We start from the raw sequence: 27,644 nt of genomic DNA, 5'->3' as shown, positions 1-27,644 counted from the left end.
GTTATCATTCTTGGTAAGGTCATATCATATAAGATGCTTGTGCAGTATCACAGACAAGGAAAAGTCAATGCTTTTGGAATTATTAACAGATACATTCCCCGATGCGGAATTCCCACTGTCCTTCTATGAAGCAAAAAATATGATTAACAAGCTTGGCTTGAACTACATGAAAATTGATGCATGCCCAAATAATTGTATGCTGCACTACAGAGATGATGTAAGAGAGGAGATTTGTAAAAGGTGCAAGACATCTAGGTATAAGCGCACACGAAAGGGAAAAAGACAAAAGAAGAAATCCGCAAAGACTCCAAGGTATTGTTTGCTTTAATGTTATTTTTTTAATGATTATTTCATTAACAAACTAATATATTTTTTTCATATTTTAATTCTTAGGTACTTTTCTTTGAAGCTGCGGTTACAAAAAATGTATATGCCATCAAAAATGGCTGAGCCTATGAGGTAGCATGATGTTGACAAAAATACAGATGGTAAGTTAAGACACCTAAGAGATTTCAAGGCATCAAAAGTGTTCAACTCTGAGTATCCAAATTTGCTGCCGATCTTAAAATGTCCAACTTGTATTGGCGATCGATGGTTTTAATTGCTTTGGTAACATGAGCACCAGTTACAGTATATGGCCTATGATGTTAATTTTGTACAATCTCCCATCTTAGATGTGCAAGAAATTGAGCTCTTTTTTTGCTTTCCATGATCATTCCTAGGAAGAAAGCACCTGCAAATGATAGAGATGTCTACCTACAATTGTTGATAAAAGAATTGATCAAGCTGTGGACTATAGTTGTGGAAACCTATGACCCATGGGAAAAAGCTTTTCAACCTTCGCCTAGCCTTGATGTGGATGATTAGTAATTTTCTCGAGTTAAGAACATTATCCAATTAGAACGTGCATATTGGGTTGGCTTGTCTTGAGTGCAACTTTGACTCCAAACCTATGCGCCTTCCACATAGTCATAAATGGTGCTTTATAGGGCAATGGCAGTTCCTCAATTCAAAACGCAGATTTAAATTGCAACAGAATCGCTTTAATGGTAAACAAGAAAAAAAGAGAACGTCCTCTTACTTTATCTGGTGTGGATATATTCTGACAGTAAGAAGGTGTTGATGTCGAGTTTGGCAAGATTGATGAAGTCGAACGAGCCAAATGATGTACTCATGGCACTATCTTTTTCATCCTTCCTTATTGGACATTTAATTTGATCCACCATAGTCTTGAAATCATGCAGATAAAAAAAAAAGTGCAATAATGTGTTGTACACATTGCTCAACGAACCCGAAAAGTCTAAAGACCACCTGTCAGTTAGAATTCATCTAGATGCTAGCCTGATGATAATGATAGGTTTCAACGAGCTAAATTTACCTTGACAAAGCAGAACAAGGATATTTTTCTATCAACATTAAAGAAAATAAATGTCCTTGATGGATATTCTAGCAACATCTCAAGAAGTATTGATCTACAAGCTCAAAAGGTTACTGGGTTAAAGAGTCATGACTCTCGTATTTTGATGTAACAATTAGTTCTTTTAGCACTCAGAAGTATACTCCCTCTTGATGTCTCTATGTTTTTGGTGGATCTGTGTTCATTTTTTAAAAAGTTATATGCGAAGGTTTTGATACCTAGCAAGCTAGATCAACTACAGAATAAAATTATTTTGACACTTTGTCATTTGAAGATGATATTTCCTCCCTCCTTTTTTTTTAATTTGCCAGCTAATATTTAAAAAGTGCCATATCATATTAAAATAACCTGAGATGTTCTTTTTTGATTGGTTAGACCATAGATTACATGGCACTCTAGGTTCACCTAAGAATCTCTTGAGAGAATGGGTGGTGAGGTTGAGGGAAATGATGACGTAGTGGTTGCCATGTGGTATTTTAAATTTACAAAATAAAAAAAATTTAGTGATGGAAATTAGTGACGGAAAATTTCCATCACTAATTTGTGACAAAATTTTCATTACAAATCTATCACTATTTTATGGTAGAATTTTCATGAGATATCCGTCTCTAATTAGTGACTGAAATTTTTTGTCACTAATTTTTATCACCAATCTGTTAGTAATCCATTGCTAATTAGTAAAGGAATGTTGTCACTAAATAATTAGTAATGGTGAAATTAGCGATAAAAAGAATTCTGTCCCTATTAATTCCATTTTTGTTGCTAATTCTATCGCTAATTGAATTCCATCAATATCCGTTGCTAATCAAATTTCATTACTAAATTTCGTTGCTAATTTTCTATTTTTTGTAGTGAAATCCAATATAATATCCTTCTTCCTCCCATCTGACATCCTCAAACACCTAAGATCACTAAAGTGACAATGGCATCACCTTACTCCTCTATGCCTAACCATGTTGGGCTTTAGGGCTTTCTGGGGTTCTAGCATATGTTCAATCTTATTTTCTATTTAAAGTCAAGTATTATATGTTCATTATTGATATTTTAATAAAGAACTATTCAGCATACTTGTTTTTTTTATTCTTGTGAGGATACTCTCTGACATGAGAGGCTGATCAACTCTTGTGTTGTTATACTCAACGTTCTTGAATTATTGTTTTATTTGGATGTTAGTTTTGTATGTTCAATGTTTTTTGGAATGCATGTTTCCTAGTGTCAAGATCAGTTCAGTTTTTTTCCTTAATCTCTCTATTTTATTTCATAATTTTTTCCATAACTCATTAATCAATTTATAATTTTTGATTTTTTTAAAGCAAGTTCCTATTGGCTCCATAAAACTTCTTTTAAGTGTGGGATTACGAGTTTAAATCTTTAGTAGAGGGTATCACGGGTATGTGAATTATGACCCAAAAAAAAAAGTTAAAATATTGCATATCTAATAATGATTGAATTATTGATTTCAAGTAATCGCATCACAAGCCAAGTGATGCTATAAATACTGGAGGCTTTGTAGCAAAATTTTTAAGCCGATGATTGCTACTGAACCACCACCTGGCACATCATAATAATGATCATATTAAAGGATTATTTTAGTAATGGATATTATTGAAATATACTTTTGAATTAACTTCCTTATCTTCTTCATTTGCGCAGCTAGACCATGGATCGGTGAATCCATTCACATGCATGCTTGATATTCAGATCTGTCTACCATCTGGCCTTGTTTCTTAATTTCAAATAATTAAATCGGGGACCGGGTCATGTTATAAATAATGCAACTTGCTTATTAGTCTTAAATGTAATATTTCAACCCATTTTATCTCTCATACCCATACTTCCCATTCTTTCCCTAGATTAACTCTTTTGATATTCTCCTAACAATAATTTAAATTTTGGCAAAAGAAAATAATTCAAATGCATCAATAGATCATGGCATCATGCAATCCCCATCCAAACTAATTTGATCTATCTTCCTCTGCTAATCTCACTATTTTTTTCCTTGGTTTGGAAAACATAAACTTCCTCTCCCGATCAGTCTATTTTTCCTGTTCATGTTCTATTTTTTCTTTTACCGGAGTAATTTAATTGCAATTTTTTTTAAAAAATACACAAATATTTGAGAAGATCAGGTCACATTTGTTAAAATTATTGATATTATTACTTTATCAGGGGAAAAATCACGCCATTATTCTTGTTAGCTATTTATAATTACTGAGGTCAACTTATATTGTTCAAAAAGGATCGGAATCACAAATAAACATTGGACTTGGAAAAGTCAAAGATAAGAATTGAAAGGACAAAACATTAAGAAGCTCCAAAGTTAAAGGTAAGAATCGATTGATAAGGAAATCAACTACACGTACGTTGATGATTGATGTCTCAGAGCGCCGATATTTTAATTAGTTGCTAAGTGATGCTATAAATAACGGAAATATGAAAGCTAAGTTCTTATAACGCCTATTATCTCTTGTTAACTAATCATTAGTGTTCCGATGGCTGCAATTATACCACTCCCTTCACAGAAAACCTATCAAATGTTGAGCTCGAGAACAAATCTGAAGAGGAAGAATATGAAAATTTTAGCCAAGAATGCAAGGGCCTGCTTCGTTCTCTTCCCAAAGAGAAGGGTTGGAGTGTCCCTTCCCATTTATCTCTGTCAAGGCATTTGGTTTTCACCTGCTCGTATCCAAGCGATACACACTTTTCAAAAGCAATTCCAAGCAAAAGATAGTGATATTGTTATAGCTTCCTTACCAAAATCTGGCACTACTTGGTTGAAAGCTCGTTTTGCCATAGTGAATCGTAATCGCTTCTCTCCTTCACCCAAAAAAAAAAAAAAAAACCTTTACTCATGTCCCATGCCCATGACCTTGTACCTTTCTTTGAATTCCATCTTTATGGAAAAGAGCAGATTCCGGATCTCTCTAACTTACCTGAACCAAGACTTTTTAGCACACACTTCTTGTTTCATTCATTGCCTGATTCAATTGCTAAGTCCAAATGCAAGATAATCTACATATGTCGTAACCCATTTGACAGTTGTGTCTCTGTGGTTTTTCATCAATGCAATTGCACCATCATCATTACCCAGATTATCTTGGAAGAAGCATTAGAGAGGTATTCCGAGGGAATCAATGAGTTTGGTCCATTTTGGACAAATATTTTGGGTTATTGGAGAGAAAGCATAGAGACACCAAACAAGGTTCTGTTTTTAAAGTACGGGGATTTGACAGGGGATGTCACGTTCTATTTGAAAAGAGTGGCTGAGTTCTTGAACTGCCCATTTAACTCGGAAGAGGAAGGCAATGGGGTTATTGAAAACATTATCGAGCTGTGCAGTTTTAAGAAGATGAAGGAATTGGATGTGAACAAGACTGGAAAAATGGTGGGCAAGTATGAAAACAAGGTCTTCTTTAGAAAAGGTGTAGCAGGTGATTGGGTTAATCATTTTAACCCTTGGATGGTAGAGAAATTGTCCAGTGTGATAGAAGAGAGGTGGGTCTGGTCTATCTTTTTGATTTCTCTCTCCAATACTTATATTTCAATAATGGCCTAAGCTTCTCGTCGGGTATTTTATGTGTACTTGGGGAGGGTTAGAGTTAAAGCACCTGAAGAGAAATATAATAAAGCCCATGAATAAATTGTGTTTCATATTGTTCTCTGGTGACGAGAACAAACATTTGATTGTTCTTGTACTTAAATCAATATTAATCTGTAAGAAAATTATTCCAATATTTTCTTGATTAAATCCACCTGTTAGAAAAGAAGATTTGCCCATTCCAACGCTTTCAGTCAATTCAGATTGCACAGCAAATTCAGACTTACTTGGATTAAGTAACGTTGGATGAGCCATCAACTTTTTTTCATAGGGAAAAAAAAAAGGAAAAGCCATAATTAGACCCGATGAGTTATAATATATGTAGAGGCCGATGATGACTATAATTTTTAATATTTCCTCATTTTATAGAAAGGTTACTTTATCTTCTTGCTCACATATCTATCCACTGCATTAAAGCGTTCACACAGTGATGGTGGTCATAGGGCCAATCAACCTCTCTCCGATTCTAAACAAAGTTACTTAAAGAGTTTTTTTTTGGTCCTATAAGAATTCAATCTATTTTGTCTCATGAATTACATGCAATTTTTTCATAAGCAATCTTATTGATTGTACTAAAGAGAGTTTTCGTTAATAAGAATGGTTTTTAATATTGTAAATGATTAAAGGAGATATTTTAGGAACACAACACACAAGCGCATACATTTATTACAAATAATTAACTTAGGATTTATACAATTTTTTATCTCTGTAATTTGTACCCATTTTGAGTTTGGTTTTTCAAATTTCAAATTCATGATTTTGGTCTCAAAAATATAATTCAATCTGTCTCAAAATATTAGTCCCTAAAAGTATAATGGCGTTAAAATATGTCAAAGTGTCATAAACAGCATTAAAATAATAATGTAGACTAACCAAATGGTATCAACTTGGATCGTATGTGCATAACACACAAAAAAGTCCTCAAAACACAGCGCACAAAACAATTATACAGAGGAAATGAGTTTTTAGAATGCAGTGCAATAATCACAGCTTCCAAAACCAACAAGGACCTGTTCTTTTTATTTCTATGCGCTAAAAGGGAAAAGAAGCTTTCACCACTGATATTCAGTATCAAATATCAGTTTTTTACGTCATCTTCACAACTGATTTTTCACCCAACTACTTCAGTTTCTGGGGTGGCTTAGACCTTCAACATGTGTTGGCGTTAAGGGGGATGACTTCGCTGACCCTCCTCTCCGTCCTAACCCCTTCCCCTTTTCTTTCCTCTTCAAATCAGCAGGTGTGTTTCCTCTCATGAATACTTTTTTATTTCTCTGCACTGCGTTTTGAGTATTTTTTATTCCTGTCATCTATAAAAGCTCCAACTAGGTGACCTTTGGTGAGTCCGTATCATTACTTTAAGGCCATTTATATCTTCAAAGACTAATATTTTAAAACGAATTAAATTGAAAAAGTTACAATTAGGTCCAAGGAAGGGGTTTAATTACCCTAAAGTCCGTTCACAACTAAGGAACATGCAATGACAAGTTTTATTATAGGAAATGACAACTGATTTATACTGCTAACATGTTATTGAGACTTTTTAATAATTAAGTTATTGTCTTGGAACCTTACCGTAATTCTCCCAATTAAATTCCATTGACACTTTGGCATGGCGCACATAATAATCATAGTTATTGCTGCTTCGTTTCCCCCCACCACTAACCTTTCATCATGTGCAATGATTTAGCCACCCACAACTTTTGTTAATTCCAACACTCGTGGCAAAATTCAATAATGATTATATAAAAGGATCGTTTTAGCATTAGATAAAGGATATGTCATAAATATTTTTTTCCTCATGGGAGCATTCCCTATGTTTTGAGTATTTTTTTTCCCAAGTATCCATAAAAGTTTCAACTAGATGACATTTGGTGAGTCTATATCACCATTTTAAGACTATTTACATCTTTAAGGACTAATATTTTAAGAGACTTAAATTGAAAAAAATTATAATCAGATCTCAAGAAAGAAATTTAATTACCCTAAAGTCATTGACAATTGAGCATGCAATGACAAATTTCAATGCAGGAAATGATAACTGATTTATAATGTTCATTTGCGGTTGAGGCTTTTTGATGATTAAATTATTTTCTTAGAACCTTATGGTAATTCTCCCAAGATACTTTGGCATGGGGTGCACATAATAATCATAGTTATTGCCACTTCGTTTACCCCACCGCTAATCTTTCATCATGTACAATGATTTAGCCATCCACAACTTTTGTTAATTCCAACACTCGTGGCAAATTCAATAATGATTATATAAAAGGATCGTTTTAGTATGAGATAAAGGATATATCATCAATATGTTTCCCACATTAAATTAATGTATTAAATAGAGATATTATTAATAAGGTGAAATATGATTCTTTGACCAACTTCTTTATCTTCTTCCCGTGCACAGCTGAACTATGGATTACCAAATGTTTTAAAGATTTTTTTGGCCAAAAATCTTCTAAGGAATTTGGTGAAAGATTATTAATATTGTTGATTTCGTAACAATTTTCTCTTCAAAAATATTTTCATTTTTATATTTAAAATCTATCAAACACGCAACTAATGGACAAAAATTATCTAAACATATCACTAAAAAATTATGTATTTAGTTGTAAATGAAAATGATCAAAATCACATATCAAGCGTCGACAGATCATTCTGCTGTGATTGTGACTATTTAATTTCAAATAATAGAGGGGTAGGCGTAACAGTCCAGGATTATAGGCGATATCAAATGTGTAATTTTATATTTATAATAGATAGATGTTTCATAGTGGTAGGCGATAGAACTTGATCCATTTGCCTATACTTATCAACATCTGCATCACATTCTAAGTGATGCTATAAATATTTGAGAGATGAGTTAAATTTAAGGTTCTGATTCCTAGCTACGTACCACTTCCAATGGTTTTTTTTTTTTTTGGGGGAATTGCTGTGACATCTGAGGTAAGAAACAAAATATTGAAAAATTGCTCGTGATTCCCAGCTGCAATGACAAGATTTATGATAGTAAATATTTGGGAACACGTGAGTTAAATTTTGGCCTTGATACCACCTCCAATTGTTGAAAACCTTTAAATAAAGCTAAAAATAACCAATAAATTTGGCCTCATCATGATTATTACAATAATATCATGAAATCGTAATATTTTTCAATTTGACGTCAAATCTTTTAAATTAATTTCCCTTTGTTGCTGTTGCTCTTTTTTCTTTTCTTTTTTTTTTTACATATGGCTGTCTAATTTGGAGCTGATAAAACGGCTTGGCCCATTTAGACCTAAACCCATCAAAGGCCAGGTTTGGAAAAAAAATGATTTTAGGCTAGGCACGTAAAGGCTAGCCTCCGCATATATAAATATATAAACATATATTTTGATAATTATGTTTATTCATTTTTTTAATTTAGCCAGTATATATTTAAAATTGTTATCAATATATCTATGCAATTATGGATAATTTTTCTAATTCAAGATAATGATCGATTTTGATTTGGTTTAGTTTGGATTATTTAGACACTAATTTGTCACTTTAGTTTGCTAATATTTATCAATACTAAAACCTAACAATTAGAAAAAGATTAGATGCCTTGAGACTTAAAACATCATGTCAAAGTGGAAAACCCTTCCATTTGAATCTATAGCTTTCGGTGCTGTGTTTGCTAAATTAATATGTAATATTGTCGTGAAAAATTATTGATTCTTGTGAATTTGATTACAATTACCTCCTCAAAAATATTTCCATTTTTACCATGTGACAAAAATTATCTTACAAAATAACTTAAAATTTAAAACCATATAATTAAGAAAAAAAAATCCCTTAAAAAGACATTTAAATAACTCAAATTCTTATTTAGGTTATTGAATTTGTTAAAGTCCTAATCAGGTCATATGACCCAAAAAGAAGTTTTAAAATTTTATGAAATAATTCTAATGCCCTTTTCATTAGAAATCTAGAGAGATACAGATTTTTCAACATTCTCATGTTGTGTAAAAGCTTTGAATAAAAGAAAATTGATGTGATGCGATACAGCAAGCTAACTCCTCAACTTCCAATGATCCATTGCAAATCCCAACTGGACCAATCACAAGAGCAAGAGCTAAAAGAATTAAGGAAGCTTTGAGTGGGCTAGTGCAAGACACCTTGACAAAGCAAATGGCATTTATTGGAGTATCAAATCTGGATAAAAATGCTGAGGATGTCACTAATGTCATTTGGGCTGAAAATGGAGCTACTGATCATATCTTGGGCTTGGAGACTTCAATTTAAGGAGCTTGGATCAAGTACAACACATGAGAAGACTCATTTGGGCCTAATTAATCATATTTTGGGCTTGATATGCTGATTATATTTCATTAAATGCATTTGTGCGAAAATTCATAATTAGTTGGCAGATTTGACTTTTGAATTTCCAAGTTACCTAAATCAAGTCCTTATGAATTTATTATGTTTTGATTTTCTAGATTGCATTTAATGCTTTTTAGGTCAGATCTTGAATGTATCCTCTATAAGATATTGTAACCCTCATTTTGGGAGGAGATTTGGAATTTTGAATGAAAACTTGCATTTTGCAATTTCTGATTGAGAGGAGTTCTCTCTAGGGTTCTTCATTGAACTAACAGACTTATCAAGGCTTGATCAATCTTGTGGCGTCTTTCAACACTTCGGGTCCTTGTTCTTCCGTGTTCAAGGGTTCAAGCAGATCACCAGACCTTTGTTTACGTTCTTGGGGTGCGTATATTCAGATCGGTTGTGGGTTCGTGGGATTTTTCCCTTGTGGGTTCTCACCATGATGTCTACTGTTACAAAGTCAAACAATTGATCAAGGAGGCAACGGTGAGTTAGTTTTTATATTAAATCTTCTTCTTTTAATCTAGATAGTTTCATCATGACGGAAAGTTGTTAATTTAAAATTGAAACATGTAAATTGCAAAATGAAACATGTCAATTTTTAAAGTTATGTTTTGATAAAGTTTTATTCAAAGACTTATTAAAAGTATGTTATGAAGATAGAAACTTGTTAATTTGGAATTGAAACGTGTTTAAAGGCAATAGAATATGTTAATTTTTAAGATTATATTATGACTGAGTTTTATTCAAAGATTTATTATAAGTATGTTATGGAGATAAAACGTTGTAAATATAGAATTAAAACGTATTAACTGTAAAATGAAACATATTAATTTTCAATATTGTATTGTGATCAAGTTTTATTTAGAGAATTATTGCAAGTGTTTTAGAGACATAAAGTTGTTAGTTTAATTAATGAAACTTGTTAATTGCATAATTAAACTTATTAATTTTTAGTATTGTATTATGATCAAGTTTTATACAAAAACTTGTGCAGGTATATTATGGAGACAGAAAATATTAATTTATAATTAACACGTGTTAACACAAAATAAAACATGTTAATTTAGAAATTTTGTCTTTTGGTTTCTAATGAAAGTAACATTAGAGTCATTTTATAAGATTTTAAAATTCTTTTTTGGGTCATGTAACCTAATTAGGAGTTTGATAGATTTAATGATCCAAATAAGAATTTGAGTTATTTAAGTATCTCTTTTAGGGATTCTTCCTATCATTAATTATAAATGAAAATGACTAAAATCACATAAATAAAGTATTTATCTAAATTTTCAAGAACATAAAGGAAAATATCTAGTAACATAATATATATATAGAGAGAGAGAGAGAGAAATTACCTTCTTTTTTTCCTTAATAAAGAGTGCATAATGTTTAAAGATATTACCTCCTATCCTTAACAAAAGAATAAGAGCTAGTTAACTAATTTGAGTACATTAAAAAAATTAGTTAAGTTAATTATTTGTAATAAATAGATGTTGTTTTTTCTAAAATATCTTTGCTAATTATGTTATTAGCTAGACCTCCATATAATGAAACTTTAATATTTGCAATTACTATAAGGATTATTTTGGAAAAATAAATAAATATAAGAGACAAAGTGGATTAGAATCTTATACTTAGGACCAAATTAAAAATTAAACTAATTCTTATATTAATAATGCAACATACTAGGAACACCAATCTAAACGGTTAATGGAGTTTTTCCGTAAGAAAAAAAAAAAATACTACTTCGGTAGTACCATGTAAAATGATGATTTTTTTGGGTCATGTAACCTAATTAGGAGTTTGATAGATTTAATGATCCAAATAAAAATTTGAGTTATTTGAGTATCTCTTTTAGGGATTCTTCCTATCATTAATTATAAATGAAAATGACTAAAATCACATAAATAAAGTATTTATCTAAATTTTCAAGAACATAAAGGAAAATATCTAGTAACATAATATATATATATATAGAGAGAGAGAGAGAGAGAAATTACCTTCTTTTTTTCCTTAATAAAGAGTGCATAATGTTTAAAGATATTACCTCCTATCCTTAATAAAAGAATAAGAGCTAGTTAACTAATTTGAGTACATTAAAAAAATTAGTTAAGTTAGTTATTTGTAATAAATAGATGTTGTTTTTTCTAAAATATCTTTGCTAATTATGTTTATTAGCTAGACCTCCATATAATGAAACTTTAATATTTGCAATTACTATAAGGATTATTTTGGAAAAATAAATAAATATAAGAGACAAAGTGGATTAAAATCTTATACTTAGGACCAAATTAAAAATTAAACTAATTCTTATATTAATAATACAACATACTAGGAACACCAATCTAAACGGTTAATGGAGTTTTTCCGTAAGAAAAAAAAAAATACTACTTCGATAGTACCATGTAAAATGATGATTTTTTTAAGATTGAGTTCTACTTTTTACATAATAAACTAATTTTTGGAAAAAAGTATTAATGTTTCGGTCTAATAAATTTAAAATTTGTTATTTAAATTCATGATATTTGAGATAAAACATTTGAGACAATGAATATAATGATTTGAAGCAACTACCAACGGGGTTAGTCCAAGTGGTAAGCGGTTTGGTACCGCTTAAGCAAGGTCTCGAGTTCGAGCCGCGGGTCGGATCCAGATGTAGTTGGAGCAAAACTCCGGTGAACTGAGTGGGCAACCTAAAAAAAAAAAAATGATTCGAAGCAACTTGATATAAGTTTTATTGATTATTAAAATATGTTTGTTTGACCAACTTTGTTGTCTTCTTCACATGGACGGCTGGACTATGAGTACGCGAATCTTTTAAATTTTTCCATTTGTTGTTCCCAAAATTTATTCTAAAAAATTTATCTTACTGTTCTAAAAACAGAAAACATGACACAGATACAAACACGCAGAATATCAGGTTTCTATGACTCCTTGTCTCTTGAGTTGTGGAATATCAAACATATATCATTTATGCGAATTAATGTAAATTTTTGAAAATGACGCTTTAAGTGAAGTGAGAGGATAGACGGACTGAGCATGAATCTGGACGTCCAGATTTAATTTGGAGGTCCAGCTTTATGTATTTTCATATTTATTTTTTGAAAAAAATTATTTTATTAGGTACCCGATCTAAAATAAAAATAATTTTTTAACTGGTAATATTTTTTTAAAAAATACTCCTCCAATCTTTAATATAGGATCTAATTATTGAGCTAATTTTGGTCCTAAATAGAAGACCTATTTCTCATATTTATTATTTTTTCCTAAATTACTTCCATGAATACTCCATCAACCATAATCAAGTAGAAAAGGGAATGAGGATATTAAGAAAAATGATTATGGTGTTTTAGGAAAAGCATGTCATATTTTTTATGAATAACTAACTTACCTAACATCTTTAATCTAATCAAATTAGTTAAATAAGTCTTATATTAAGGATAAAAAAGTTTTTTTTTTTTTTTGCTGCTCTGCTCACAAGATGATTTCGAAGACAAGCAAACAATGAAAAGTAGAACCAACCAATACTCTTCATATATATTTTTACTCACGTGACATATTCCAAATGAGTGCACATCATTTCTACTATTTCCGCACTTTCCACATAGGTAACCTTGTCGTTTTTCATTAGTCATATGATGACTGCCAATTTTAAATAGTGTCTGTAATTATCAGCGGCTAAGTGACGCGACATAGTCTTAACTTTTAATTCTGTTTTTTCAAATCGAGAAGGAAAATCCACATCACATCATCTATCAATAGCGGCACAAGTCAGCGGCTAATAAGAGCTCTCTATAAATTAACGAATGCAACTTGTGGGCGAACAACTCTATTGCCTATCATTACTGGTTGCATCAGCATTTCAATGGCTGCAACTTCTATTACTAGCTTCACAAAATCCCATCCAAATGTTGAGCTTGAAAATGAAGAATCTGAAAACCTTAGCCAAGAATGTAAGGAGTTGCTTCTTTCTCTACCCAAAGAGAAAGGTTGGGACTTCCCATACTTTTATCTCTACCAAGATATTTGGTATCCACCAACCCGAATTCAAGCCATAATCTCTTTTCAAAAGCACTTCCAAGCAAAAGATAATGATGTTATTATAGCCTCCTTACCAAAATCTGGCACTACTTGGTTAAAAGCCCTTGTATTTGCCATTGTGAATCGTAATCGTTTCTCTCCCTCGCAACATAACCATCCTTTGCTCATTTCCAATGCTCATGACCTTGTGCCTTTCTTTGAGTTCAACCACTATGGAAACAACCAGATTCCTGATCTCTCTGACTTGCCTGAACCAAGACTTTTTGGTACACATATTCCATTTCATTCATTGCCAGATTCTATTACCAAATGCAAGATAATCTATATATGTCGTAATCCATTTGACCATTTCGTGTCGTTTTGGCTATTCATCAACAAAGTTATCCCACCGTCATTGCCCAAGTTATCCCGTGAAGAAGCACTTGAGAGGTACTCCAAGGGAGCCAATGAGTTTGGTCCATTCTGGACTCACATGTTGAGTTATTGGAGGGAAAGCAAAGTGACGCCAAACAAGGTTCTGTTTTTAAAGTATGAAGATTTGAAAGGAGATATCAATTTCTGCCTGAAAAGAGTGGCTGAGTTCTTGGGTTTCCCATTTAACTCAGAGGAAGAAAGTAATGGTGTCATTGAAAGCATAATAGAGCTATGTAGCTTTGAGAAGATGAAAGAATTGGAGGCTAACAAGAAAGGCAAGTTTATCCAGAAGTATGAGAACAAGAATTTCTTCAGGAAAGGTAAAGTAGGAGATTGGGTGAATCATTTTAGTCCTGGGATGCAAGAGAAATTGTCCAAAGTGATAGAAGATAAGTTGGGTGGCTCTGGTTTATCCTTTTAATCATTCTATTCTAAGCTTAAATTTGCACGTAATGTGTACTATAATGTTCTGTCCATGTGAACATGCATGAGGTTTAGTTTTCTTGTATCCATTTATTGTATGAAATGCACGGGTGTTTCAGAGGGCAGTAAATTTTCTTATACTATTTGTTCATGAGAAGCATTGAGTCACTCGTCTACGAGATGAGTGATATAGATGGAGAAACTCTTCACAGTAATGGAGGGCGCCGTACCATACAAAACATATAATACACACATTTCTTTCTTTGAAAAGAAAGTTATAGGGGCTTTGGCGTGTGATAAAGTTGATTCAATATTTTTATTTAAAGAACATTAAAGCAAACCTTAGAGGATCGTAGCTGTAAATTCGCTTCTTCTTTTTTTGGTATGAAAAGATCTCTCAATAGCCACAAAATGCAAAACATCTCCATAATATGCGTTTAGTTTCCCCTCCAAACGTTTCTAATAGAAACTGATCTCCAGGAAGAATAGCAGAAATGAAGAGATCCACAAAAATGAGGACCAGAAGGATAAGATTCAAATAGACCAAATACTGCCCACTGTGCGGTCACTAAAAACACTCCCCTCCTCTTTATTTTAATAAAACACTTATAAGAATCGGTTCTTATTATAAGTCACCGATGAAAGTATTTATTGTAGTTTTTTAAATTTTACCCTTTTCTTTTAATGTGTCACTTCCTTTCTTTTGTTTTTTTTTTTTGTTTTTCCAAATCTGGTGCTACCTTTCTCTTATCAAAACTAAAGCATGGCTTTAAATAAAGGTAAAACTAAAAACTTATGTCATTTTCCGATGGAGTTAATGAGAATCGTCGTTACCTTTTGTTTTATGGAAGATTCGTGATTTTTTTTTTGGTGGAATCATACATAATAATTTTAATAAGATGAATTCTCAGCATGTAAATTACTGTTTTCCATTAACTTTGTTTAGCAGTATTAAGTGCTGGGAAATTTTTCACCATACTTTAAAACTCAAAAGACTAGCAAGGAAAATAATAAGACTACGGGAATGGAATGAAACCTACTTAGAAGACCAAATATATTCTCTATTTTTTTTTAAAATGCAAATCGAAAATATTATCGTTATCAACTTAGTTCTCTGCAGAATTGGAGAGATCCACAAAAAAATAATCTCGATAGGAAGGATAAGATTTAAAGGGTAACAGAAAGTGAATTGAAACCAATTTCTCTCTATTTCGGACCAAAACAAACAAACAATCTTTTTGTCGACCATTTCTTATATGCCTTTTAAAGCGAAGTATGTTCCTACACAAAAATAGTATTTCTTGTAATGAAAATATTATTTGAATAAAATAAAAAAAATTGACCTGGTAACTTAGTTATTTAACGTATAAAATAATGGGAATTTTTTTTTCAAAATTTCCGTTCAATAATAATTATTTCCAAAATTCAAAAAGTCTTTTTTGAAGTATGCTTCAAGATTAACAAAACTAAAATAAAATGATAAGATTAAAGAAGTGAAGTTATTTTTCATTTTTAGAACAAACACAAAATCATTATCATTGTAGTATTATGTGTTTTTAGCAGAAATTATGCGAACTACAAAAAAAAAAAAATGTCCGTCGGAGAAAGGAAAATAATATGATTCAGAGTACTAGAAATTTTTTTTTTAATCTGATTCAGAGTACTAGAAAATGAAAGAATAGCACTCAACTCCTCCATGCCCATAATGCATATTTGAACAATTGTGCCAATCAAAATTTAGAATGCCCAATATCTCTTTTGCAGGTAACAATTCCAGGGCAAAATTGTCTTTTAATCTTTAGAATTATTTCACTAACTGAATATTGTTCAGACGTTATTGTTGGGTGTTTTTTTTTTTGGCCCACAGAAATTATTGTCAGGCGACTTGCACCATTTTTTAACACATTTAGAAAAATATTGTGTCCGTGGAAAGTAAATGACGTGCTTCTCACTTTCTCTTGTCATATCATCAAAAGGAGCGTCCTTAATTTTCTATTTATTTTTCTTTTCCATTCAATCAAGGGAAAACGACAATTAGGACTCTAGAAAATTGAAAATTGCGATGTAGGTTCTTGAACTCAAAAACTTGCTATTATTGATTGAATCTTGAATATGAATTGACAAATGTTGTGTAAAAGACCAAATTGCTCTCATATTAGAAATAACATATACAATATTATAAATTACTCCCTCCATTTTTATTTATAAGAAGATATTTTTTGAAAGGGCAAGTTTCTTTCTGTAAGGGACACTTTGGAGATATTAAAACATTTAATGCTTTTTTTTTTTCATATTTACCCTCAATTACTTACAAGTTTCTCTCATCTTTTTTTCCTTACTCATTCTCTCTCATCTCTCTTTTTTTTTTTGATACAAGAAGGAGAAACCTCTTAAAACGCACTACCCATAATTTGCTAGCCTGCGAGAATCCTGCACAAGTATAGCCTTCAGCTCCTCGGTTGGAGTAGTCGTTAGGAAAAAGCCCATAGAGCTGCTCAAAGCTAGTTTCGCTAAAAAATCCGCTATGTTATTTGCACTGCAAGTCACGTGTTGAACTTGGACGACCCAATCTCTTGTGATCAGATTCTTAATTTCAGATATCAGCGTCGTGTCTTCATGGGTTTGGGTATCGTGACTCCGGAGCAAATCCACAACCTCACGTGCATCAGTTTCGAGGATCACCTATCGGTACCCCAAATCCCAAGTAGCTTTTAACTCGAGGAGAGTAGCCCATAACTCTGCATTTAAGCTGTCTCCCTGCTCACCATGGTGCATGAAACCCATTACGAAATCTCTTGCTTCATTTCGTATTACTCCACCGCACCCAATGCCACTTCTCCTAGAATAGGCTCCATCGGTATTGAGCTTCACCCAGTCAGCGCTCAGGCACTCCCATCTCTCATGTTTGCAGGTCACTAGCTGCCTATTGAGATTGCTTCCCTTCAGGCGAGAATAGCCCTACATGAGTGTTGACAACATGGCGTTGGCTCGTGCGAGTAAGGTGTTGTTTGTCATCAGTTTATTCTCAAAAACTCTATCATTGCGTCTCTTTCACAGAAGCCAACAGATTGTAGAGAAGAGACTACTCTAGTCCTTGTGATTACACCCATTTCGGTTCCTGACATTCCACTGTATCCATTCATCTAGGTTTGTCTGGAAGAAACCACGGCGCCACGAAGGTTCGACTAAGCCCCTCCAAAGCTTCACGGTCTCTTCATAATCTCAGAGCATATAGATGGTAGGCTCGGCACTCTATTTGCACCAAGTGCAGAGTTCGTCCCGTCATGTGTCATCTAGCCCTCTCTTTATTAGTTAGAAGCTGGTTATGGTATGCCAACCACATAAACATTTTGTAGCGTTGTGTGGTGTCTAGTTTCCAGATCCTCTGATTTCTCGGGTTGCATTACTAATAGCATTTGTATGCACTCTTGATCAAGAACATCCCACTCTTCTCATATTTCCATTTAACCGAAAGGTTAGCGAGATCCAGCGTATAGCCATCCTCATCATGTTTCCAGGCGTTCTTAGTCCCCTGCCAGATGTTTGAGCCTTGTCGAGCTGAATCAATGATCGGGATCATGTCATTGCCATACTTATACTTGCTTCGGATCACCTTCACCTATAGGTCATCTTTCTTGAGCATCATGATCCAACCGAGCTTAGCCATAAAAGCTTGGTTTTGGCTTCGCATGTGTCTTATGACGAGACCCCCCATCTTCTTCAGTTGACAAATAGTCTCCCATTTTACTAGATGGGCTTTCTGCTTCTCGACAGTGGATCCCCATACAAGTGCACGATTACATTTCTCTATTGTCTCACAGGTGCCCATCGGTAATGAAGCTGTCTGCATTGTGTACCCAGGAATGGTTGTCGTCACTATTGTAACTACGGTCGCACGTCCCACTAGCGATAGGTTGTTAGCCTACCAACTAGTCAACCTTCGCTTTACCTTATCCACCACGTCTTCAAAACTGTCTTTAGTAACTCTAGAGTGCAGAAGTGGGATACCCAAATATTTATCAAGGTTCATTGTGGCTTGGAACCCCAATATTATACTCAGCTCAGACTTACACACGTGATGTATGTTTTCGGAGAAGTAGACTCGAATCTTGTGGGCGTTCACCTTCATGCTAGAGCTCTCACAGAACACGTCTAGGCACTACTTGTTTTCCTCAGCTTGTCTTATAGAGGCTTCTCCAAAGAGGATTATATTATTGGAAAAAAAGAGATAGGAGATAGGAGGACTTGACTTGCAGAGTTTGATCAGCAGCCATGACTTAGAGGCAACTTGCTCCTGAATTAGATGGGCCAATCTCTCCATGCATATTACAAACAAATAAGGGGAGAGGGGGTCCCTTTGCTGAACCCCTCTGGTTGGGAGTATCTCACTGGCAACCTCACCGTTCTAAAGAAGTTTCATTGACGCAATCACCACACATTGGTAAATAATTTATGCTAGCATCTCGGGTATCTGCACATCTTTAACGCATTGTTTAAGAAAATTCCAATTGCTTCTATCGTAAGCTTTTTCCAAATCAATTTTGCCACATACCCTCTTTTCCCTTGCATGGTTCGCATTGAATGAATCACTTCTTATGCAACCATGGTGTTGTCTGAAATGTGGCGTCCATGTACAAAACTGCACTGTTGCGGACTTATTATGCTCAATAGAATTGCTTTAAGCCTGTTTGCAATGATATTAGTGATTGTTTTAAAGATAACATTGCAAAGGTTGATCGGTCTCAGGTCTCTAAGCTCCTTCGAGTGTTCTATCTTTGGTATGAGTGATATGAACGTTGTGTTAATCATCCGGATTTCAGTCGAGTTTTGCCACAAATATTGTATGAGATCACAAACTGATTTTCCTACTACCTTCCATTGATTTTGGTAGAACAAAACATTCAGGCCATTCGGCCCTGGTGCCTTAAGTGCTCCTATACAAAAAAGTGCTTCTGTAGTTTCTACATCCGACACAGCTCTCTGTAGTTGAAGGAGGTTGCCAGTTTCTAATGGGGGGTAGCTGAAAGAACATTGTAATGGGATCTAATGTGTAGCTTCCTCCTTGAATAGAGTTGCAAAGAATTCATTAGCAATGGCTTTTATTTTTTCTGTATTGTAGACCCACTTGCCTAACGTGTCCTTGATGGCCCCACGAAGTTTCTCTTCTTTCTTGCATTTCCTTTGATGTGGAAATAACAAGTGTTTTTATCTCCATTGATATACCAATCACATCATGCTTTTTGGGCCCAAAGGAGGGACTCTTGGAGTAAAACATCTTCTAGCTCTCTCCAGAGTTGGTATTGAAGTTCCTCTAGCGTCTTCGTAAGCCTGTATTGTGACTCTGCCCATGTGATTCCGTTGAGCCGCTGAATGAGCTTCTTCTTCCTGCCATTAATACTGCCAAAGACTTGTGCATTCCACTTGATACAAGCATCAATGAAGCATTGGACCGTGTCATTCCACGGTGAAGATGAGCGCCATTCCTTCTGTACAAGAGCATTAAAATCCTCATGTAGTACCCAAGGAGCTAGGAAGCAGAATGGTCGTTGCACACGTTTAGTCTCATGAGGGCCATTTAACTGTAGCAAGAGCGGCCTGCGGTCTGACTTGTACTAGGGTAGGTGTGTGACGACTGCATTAGGGAAGGAAGTCAGCCAATCACACCAGTATAACACACGGTCAATGCGACTTTCCACTCTAGTTTTCCTCCACATGAACTTTGGCCCTACGAATCCCATATCATTCAGTTCTTCTTCAAAAACAAAATTATAAAAATCTTTATCTGGGTCTTTGTTAGAGCTTGCCGAGACATGTTCTAAAGAGAGAAGGGTGGCGTTGAAGTCTCCCCCCACACACCAAGACTCCACTACATTCCCCTTGATCCTATGTAGCTTGTACCAGAGGACCTTCCTTTTGCTTGGCATCGGGCTTGTACATACACAAGTCATTTCCCACTTCTGCCATTCATGGTTCCCTAGCCTCAGGTGTATGAACAGTTGATCAGTTTCCACTATCTCTATAGTCTTAAATTTTTCAGACCAGCAGCACCATATTCCTCCTTGAAAACCATTAGCATCTACTATTTCAAAATATTGAAACCCTAACTGGCCGGCAATCTAATGAGCTTTCCTTCTTCCACAACGAGTTTCGAACAACGCCACAAAGTCCAGGCCATGGTTGGAAACCAAGTCCCGTATGAGAGAGGGAAAGGTACGTGAGCCAGACCCTTGTATATTCCAGAATAAGCAATTCATGAGATAACCATTTCCTTTCTCTCTCATCTCTTTTTCTGCTTATTCTCTCTTCCACTCACATTTTTCATAAATAAGGGTTTTATAGAAAATAAATTGCACTTTTGTAGATGTATCACTTCCAACTAATTTTAACCAACTTTTTTATCAACATAATTTAGTTAATCATCTCTTATAAAAAGAAAGGAGGGAGTACAAGTTAAGTATTCAAAGTAACAAGTTTATACTCCCAAATAACAAGCATAGTATTAAAAATTATAAATTAAGTATTTAAAATAACAAGTCTACAGTTAGAAATAATAAGTTCAAATAATAGGGTCATTTGATCTGACACAACATTTGCTAATTCATATCTTATTTGGTTTCTGAAACCAATTTTTAGAATCTAAGAACCCATATTGCAAATTTAAATTTTTGAAGGCTTTTTTTTTTTTTTTGTGATTTCCCTTCAATCAAAGTCATTTCAGTGAAATTCAACATGAAATCTTTATAATATTTCCACGCTTTCCATATAGGTCTCGTTTGCGTTATATTTATTTATTTATAATTAGAGGGGCTACAATTAACGGATATTAATTTTAAATATTGATATTCTAAAATTTATTTTAGACGTGGCGCAAAAGGAGGGAATTATGAGATGGATCACAATTTTATTATGAAACCCAAAATATCAAAAGAAATTAGGAGAATTACAATCAAGTCTTAGGAAAGAAAAATAATTACTAAAAAGTTCCTATAACAACTTGAGCAGCCTTTAATAATAAGTTTTAGAATAAAAAATGACAACTTTTGGGACTTGTTTTGTAACTTGAAACCTCATTGTAATTCTCCCAAAGAAATTTTTGGATATACGTTGAGAGTACCACAATCATTTATGTACTGCCCAATTAAATAACAACATTTCAAATTTTTAATCCTCCATATCACCCATCAGTATCTCCGCTACTTCACGCCTATCCCTCTCATATTTTAGCTAGATTTTCAATTTTTTTTTTTTGGTATGAAAGTGTTTAGGTGAGTTGAGTACTAAGAGTTGATAAGGATCACGACATACTTTTAGACTTAAAAAAATACTTATAGAGATACTTGCGGATCATATGCTAATAATGTTCTCATAGTTAAACTTTTATATTTTGCTCATGAACATTTTCACATGCTTAATGACAGATCCTCCAGTTGCGAATATTACTGTTCATTTCAAATAGTCACAATAATCAGTGGCCAAACTATGCTTACAGATGAAGGAAACTTCTGAGCTGAATTCTAATGCCTCTATTTTCTAGTTACGTAAGTATGCCGGCAGCGTTCCAGTGGCGAAATCTTCTGCAACTTCTTTCACAAAAAGTCAATCACAATGGTGAGTTTGGAAATATTTATGGCTTCCGCAGTGCTAGTCAAATATGAGAGTTAAAGTTAGTTATATATGAACCAAATAAACTTATAGAAATACAAATGTGACATCTTTTAAAGTTAGACCTAATTAAGTTCGGTCTAAAGCATGATTTTAAAACGTTTTGGCCAGAAAGGTAATTTTAGAAAATCTGCCTGAAATTTCAAAAGAGTTCCATAAATTTATGAAAATTAGAAAAGAATTTTTTTCCAAAAAGAATATATTTAGGGCTCAAAATAAGTAAAAAGATGAAAGTACCTCAAAAATAAGATTTATAAAGAATTAATAATTTTGGCTAATTAAGTGCAATTTTGCCAAAAATCAATTGTTTAAACTATGAAAGGGCCTCAAATAATTAGGAATAATAGGGAAAAATTATTTTGGAATTATCTTGAATGTTTAAATTGGTTTTGTGACCAAGAAATTGAAATTATTAATTTGGGAATATTTCAAATTCGTTTTTCACCCTTAAAAAAAGGTAATTCCTTCAAAATTAAAAAAAAAATGCTAGGGATCACAAATTTGGCCCGAGAATTTTGGGGGAATTCCTTTATGAGGAGAATGAATATTTGGATGAGTTAGATGAATGCTATTGGTAGAGAAATTAATTATGGAATTTAATTCTTTATATGTCCAAAAATAACCCAAAATTTCTTACCCAAAGTTTAAAAATTCAAATAAATCAAGCTCAAGCTCAAAATAAGAGCAGAACGGCATGGCTGGACACTAGAATTACAGAGAAAATAATTTAAAAAATCCCAATTTAAGAAGAAAAAGTAGCGGCATTCCATGGGTTTCAAATTATTAAATATAATTGAATATTCCACATTAACTCTCCAAAACCTTCTTTCCCATCATCATTTTTTAACAGAACCATCAGAAAAACAAAGAAAGAGGTGAGGGTGAGGAAGAGGATCGGAGGAGGAGAGGAATAAGGGAGGGAGAATCAAGTTGTCCACTTGATTTAGGAATGTTCCCGGCTCATGCTTCCATCTAAGCGGTATTTTCATGATTTGATCTTGTTCTTGACATGGCAATCTCTCTCAAATCAGATTTGTTGAGTGGAAGAGTTGCTCTGAATGTACAATTTTACCCTTCATTTATTATTTAGTTGACTTTGTTTTTATGAGATTTAATGTATACTACCTCTAGTCATAATTATAAGACCTCGTTTGTAGTCTACAAATGAGGTCTTATAATTAGAACAGAAGGTAGTATTGTATAGGGATAAAATTAAAAAATTATTAAATTTTAAATGACAGTTAATAAAGTTTAAAATTTTTCTTGATCTATACAAAACATGCTGAAAGTAATTTATCAATAGGACTAAAGGAGTATGTTGTTATTGTTATTGTTGAATTTTTGGAAGCATCAACCCAAGGGAGGTGATTTCAATTTTCCAAAAAATATTAAAGCTTGATTATTAAAATAAGGTTTAGAGTTGTTAAAGACGTCAAATCATGTGTTGAATGGAAGGAAAACAAAACAACCAATATTTAATTTCCTCATTTATTGTGATTTTTGGCCAACGAAGTATGAGTAAGTTAGGGCAGGAATTTTCTTAATGCTTTGAAAGATTTTAGAATGAAATTTTGTAGGAAAATGTCAAGAAAAAGAGTTTGGAAGCTTTAGAAAAAAAAGAAAACATTACTACAATATACGCCTTTTACATTGCCTATCCGCATAGGTTGCATGAGCAATTGATAATAACAAAATGTGGTGGCACTTTTATAAATAAGCATGCCGTATCCTTAATTTTGGGTCTAGAATCTCAACAAAATAAACATGAAATAAACAGGCTACTAATGCCAATTGACTTAAGACAAACTGAATAATGATTTTTTTTTTGTCTTTTTATATTTTTTAAACAATATTCGTATCTGTTATATACTCCTTCTGGTCCACACTATATATAAGTCAATTTAACTAAGTCATAAATATCAGAAAAATGTAGTTGACTCGTTAAATTTGTTCCAAATAGAAATCTTTTTCCAACTTTGCCCATATTAAATGAGATTATAAAGGAAAGAGAAAAAATACAAGGAGTTACATTTAAACATTAATTGTAAGGACAAAATTGACAAAGCTTTAAACACTCTCGAGATGACTTATATTTTGGACCAAGCAATTTATTCTCAATGATACATGATGTCAAAAATGATTTTCTGTTTCTTTAACTAAGTTAGGATGTTGTTAGATTTTATGATTTTAGAACTTTCTTGGGTTATATGATTAGCTTACGGTGTTTAGGTTTTTTTTTGCTTAACTAAGCTTGTATAGAATTAATTAGGATGTTATTGTTGTTTGGAAAGTATAACATGATTTGATTCTTTTGAATTGCTATCATTATTTATAGTTTGTTTTGGTTATGCTTCTACACTTAAGAATTACAGGTTGAATAAAGACTGTCTAACAAATTTCAACTGTTTATTTAATACACATATATAATATGGGCTATATTCATTTGCTCTGGACGAAACAAATGTTCATTTGTTTTGGTATAACAGACGAATATGATTGCCCATATCATCTATTCTGAAATAGACGAATATAGAGAGTCCCTATCCATCTATTTTAAAACAGATAAATATATAACTACTATCCACGTCTCCTTTGTCAACATCTCCCCCTAAACCCAAAAAAAAAAAAAAATTAAGAACAGATACAACTAGCATATTTTGTAGCAGTAAAAACAAATTTTTTCCCCGTATGATGGGCCCCAATTATGGGTAACCGAGCACATCACCAAAAGAAACCCTTAGTTAGCCAACAGACGTTGGCACAGATGGTCAGTGGAGCGGACTTGTATCCCACAAGGATGCAAGTTCGACTCCCTGTGCCGTCGCGAGGGCTCTGTTGGTAGGCGATCTCGTAAGTTCCTTGTAAGTGCTCTCTGAGCCCTGGGCCTGTGCCCTGGCCTTGGTGGGATGACCGGTGCCGAACCCACCTAAACCTTTTGTAACCAAAAAAAAAAGAAAAAGAAACCCTTAGTTTGCGCTGTTCAATTGCTCTTCACCTTGTCGATTCTAACAGCTAGCGGTCTCATTGTCTCTTATGTCTCACTAACTACCCCTTTCATATCATCTTACCATGCTTTATTATAAATTATTTGTAACCCATTCTCACGTATTAAGGAACACATTAAAATGATAAAAAATTTTAAATTTATCTTTATTAAAAAAAATTTCTCTGTTTGTATTTACAAATCATTCTCACATTTTTCTCACCTTTCTCTCTTTTCGATGAGAATTAAGTACCCTACAAGTTATTTATATTTTGGACTAAAATATTTTTTCTACAAGTGACTTATAATAAAGACTGAAATTTTGAAAAGCCCAGTGTAGTATGCATGTAAGAAATAGCCTGAAATGGGTAGGGTATTGAAATCCTATAACATTCCAATTTTTAAGCTTAGAAGTACCAAAATTAGTCTGAAATGGGAAGGTTATTAGACCCTTTTGGTAAGAGTTTCAACTGTTTCCTAGAAAGACAAGAGGATTCTCATACACAAAACCACAAACTAAGAGTTTTCTGGAACCATGAGACAAGCAAGTTAAAGACTCCAATGAAGTGTTGAGGGCTCGAGTATAGAAATTGGAGATGATTAAGGGTCAAAAGTTATGCTAGGAACCTCAGTAAGATGATTCTTGAAGCTAAACCCAAGCAGGGACCTAATTGTAAATTTGAAAAATTTTGAGCCAGAAAAAGACAATAATGGAAACTACACCCAAAAATTCTAACAAAATTTTAAAAATTCTAGAAAAATAGGAAATGAGGTTTTGAGTCTCGTATAGTGTTTAAAATGACAAGAATACCCTGGAGCAAGTCGATGAAATTCCTAGGGCTTTGGCTAATTATGAATATTAGCCGAAATTAAATTATTTAAAATATGAGGAGGCCTCAGATAATTGGAGATAAATGGGGAATAAATACTTGAAAAATTATCATAGGTTTTAAAAATGATTATGTCCCTAAAAAGCAAAGAGGTTGGCTTTAACAGAATTTAAAGCCTATTTATACACTATTTAAGAAAAGTCAAAATAAACCGTCTATGAGCTAAATTGTGACCTAATAAAAATTAAGAAAATTTCCCTTGATGAAAGGATAGTATTATTGCTCAAAGACAGGTTTTCAGAGTCAAGGATCAGTAGAAAGAATTTGGTCAAGTTTACTTCGAAATAAATATTATTAAATATTTTAATGAAGGAACAAAGAGAAGAGCATCACTCTCTTTTTATGCATGTTAAATTCCATGTGAAGTTGATTGTGATGAAAAAAGGGTCCCAGAACATGTCCTAGAGTTACCAGGCATGTCAAGACTAAAAAAAAAAAACTTGATACGATGTAAAATCATAAAATAGGTAGAGAAATAGTCAAGGGTAAAAGAGAGTGTGAATTTCTCCCTATTTTCCTCCTTATTTTAATGCAAAAATAATGAGGAGGATATGAATGGAATAATACAAATTGTCAAGGGGCATGTTTGAGAGAAATGGAATTATTAAGAATATTGCTTATGATCACATGTAAGATTATGTGTCCTTTGAGGTGGCATTTGTATTAAATGTTTAGGAAACCTAAGTGGGTTTATGTGGCAAAATCACAAGGGGATTAGAGAATGACAAGTGTGCATGGTAACAAGTAAATGATAATTTAAGGAATTACCATAAGGTAAAGTTGAACCACTCTACAGACACCCCTTCCTCTCATATTAGGCCAAATTTTCGACCATGAAGATAAAAGGGAGATGAGAGTTCAGCTAAGTGAGGAAGAATAAGAAAGAGAAGAAGATCAAGCTAAACCTAGGTGAAATTAAGTCCTAAATCAAGGTGATGTTCTTTCTAGTTCATGATGCTCTATGAATTGTTAGCTTTAACCATGGTTTTAATGGATCTTGAAAGCTTGAAACCCTAAGGAGAAGTGATTTTCAGTTATGTTTAAACCATGAAAAATATTGATTGATGCTAGAATCATATTTAAAGGATAGAAAGGAACAAGAATCAAGTGGTTTTATAGTAGAAATTGGATAAAATCAACTCCCCCTAACTCTTTATAATTTTTTGCCATAGCTAGGGTTTGAGATAGGATTGGATTTTGATGATTTTGATGCTTCCAATGTGTTTAGAATGAAAAATTATGTATGGTACAAGTGAAAAAACACGTTTAGAAGTATTGGAATCGAAAATAGAATTTAAACCCTAAACCTTAAACAATTTTGGCCAAGCGGGTTTAAGTAGAAAGAAGTTTGATTTTAATAATTTTGAGCTTGAAAATGGATTCTACACACAAAATTATGGGATAATGGCATGTGAAATTAATTATAGAAAAATTAGAATTAAAGCTCAAAAGTTAAGGTTAAAGGATTAAAGTATGTTAAAGAGAGCAAAGTGCAACACCTAACTTTTATATACTAATAGGGTCATTTTAATGTCTGTGAATCACAAACGCTAGGTTTTCGACCTAGGAAAAGATAAGGAAATTTTTTTTTCTTCTTTAACATTGGAATTCGTCGATCAAAAAAATTCAAACCTTTAGAATAATTGAATAGTGATGTACAATTCACCCTGCTTTCAACTTAATCTATTATCACCTAGAAAGATTTCATATCATGCAATCTCATAATATTATATTAAAAATATAGCAACCATCTTGGTTGATAGCACATACTTGCACCTGGCAGTGCTCTCTTCCTCATGAAGGATACAAAATAATATTTACATAAAGCAAGTAAAGTTAGTTGCCCATAAGATATATACAATAGTATAA

At 33.2% G+C, this 27,644-nt stretch overlaps 2 protein-coding genes across 2 annotated transcripts; both read left to right on the top strand.

Moving 5' to 3' along the window:
- The first annotated feature begins 4,268 nt into the window (after nt 1-4,268).
- On the top strand, nt 4,269-4,973 carry LOC114712697 (cytosolic sulfotransferase 15-like). Its single transcript, XM_028897243.1, has one exon. It carries the CDS (start codon nt 4,269-4,271, stop codon nt 4,971-4,973), a length of 705 nt encoding a protein of 234 aa, XP_028753076.1.
- Nucleotides 4,974-13,227: 8,254 nt separating this feature from the next.
- On the top strand, nt 13,228-14,238 carry LOC114712696 (cytosolic sulfotransferase 15-like). Its single transcript, XM_028897242.1, has one exon. It carries the CDS (start codon nt 13,228-13,230, stop codon nt 14,236-14,238), a length of 1,011 nt encoding a protein of 336 aa, XP_028753075.1.
- The last annotated feature ends 13,406 nt before the right edge of the window (nt 14,239-27,644 follow it).

This window comes from Neltuma alba, unplaced genomic scaffold (genome assembly GCF_004799145.2).
Source record: "Neltuma alba isolate B1F8T4 unplaced genomic scaffold, ASM479914v2 tig00011394_pilon, whole genome shotgun sequence".
Lineage (NCBI taxonomy): Eukaryota > Viridiplantae > Streptophyta > Magnoliopsida > Fabales > Fabaceae > Neltuma > Neltuma alba.
Note: the sequence above shows the minus strand (reverse complement) of the source record. Positions and strands in the feature narration are given on the sequence as shown.

Coding starts and splice junctions, on each gene's coding strand:
- LOC114712696 (XM_028897242.1), top strand. CDS start 13,228: ATGGCTGCAACTTCTATTACTAGCTTCACAAAATCCCATCCAAATGTT.
- LOC114712697 (XM_028897243.1), top strand. CDS start 4,269: ATGTCCCATGCCCATGACCTTGTACCTTTCTTTGAATTCCATCTTTAT.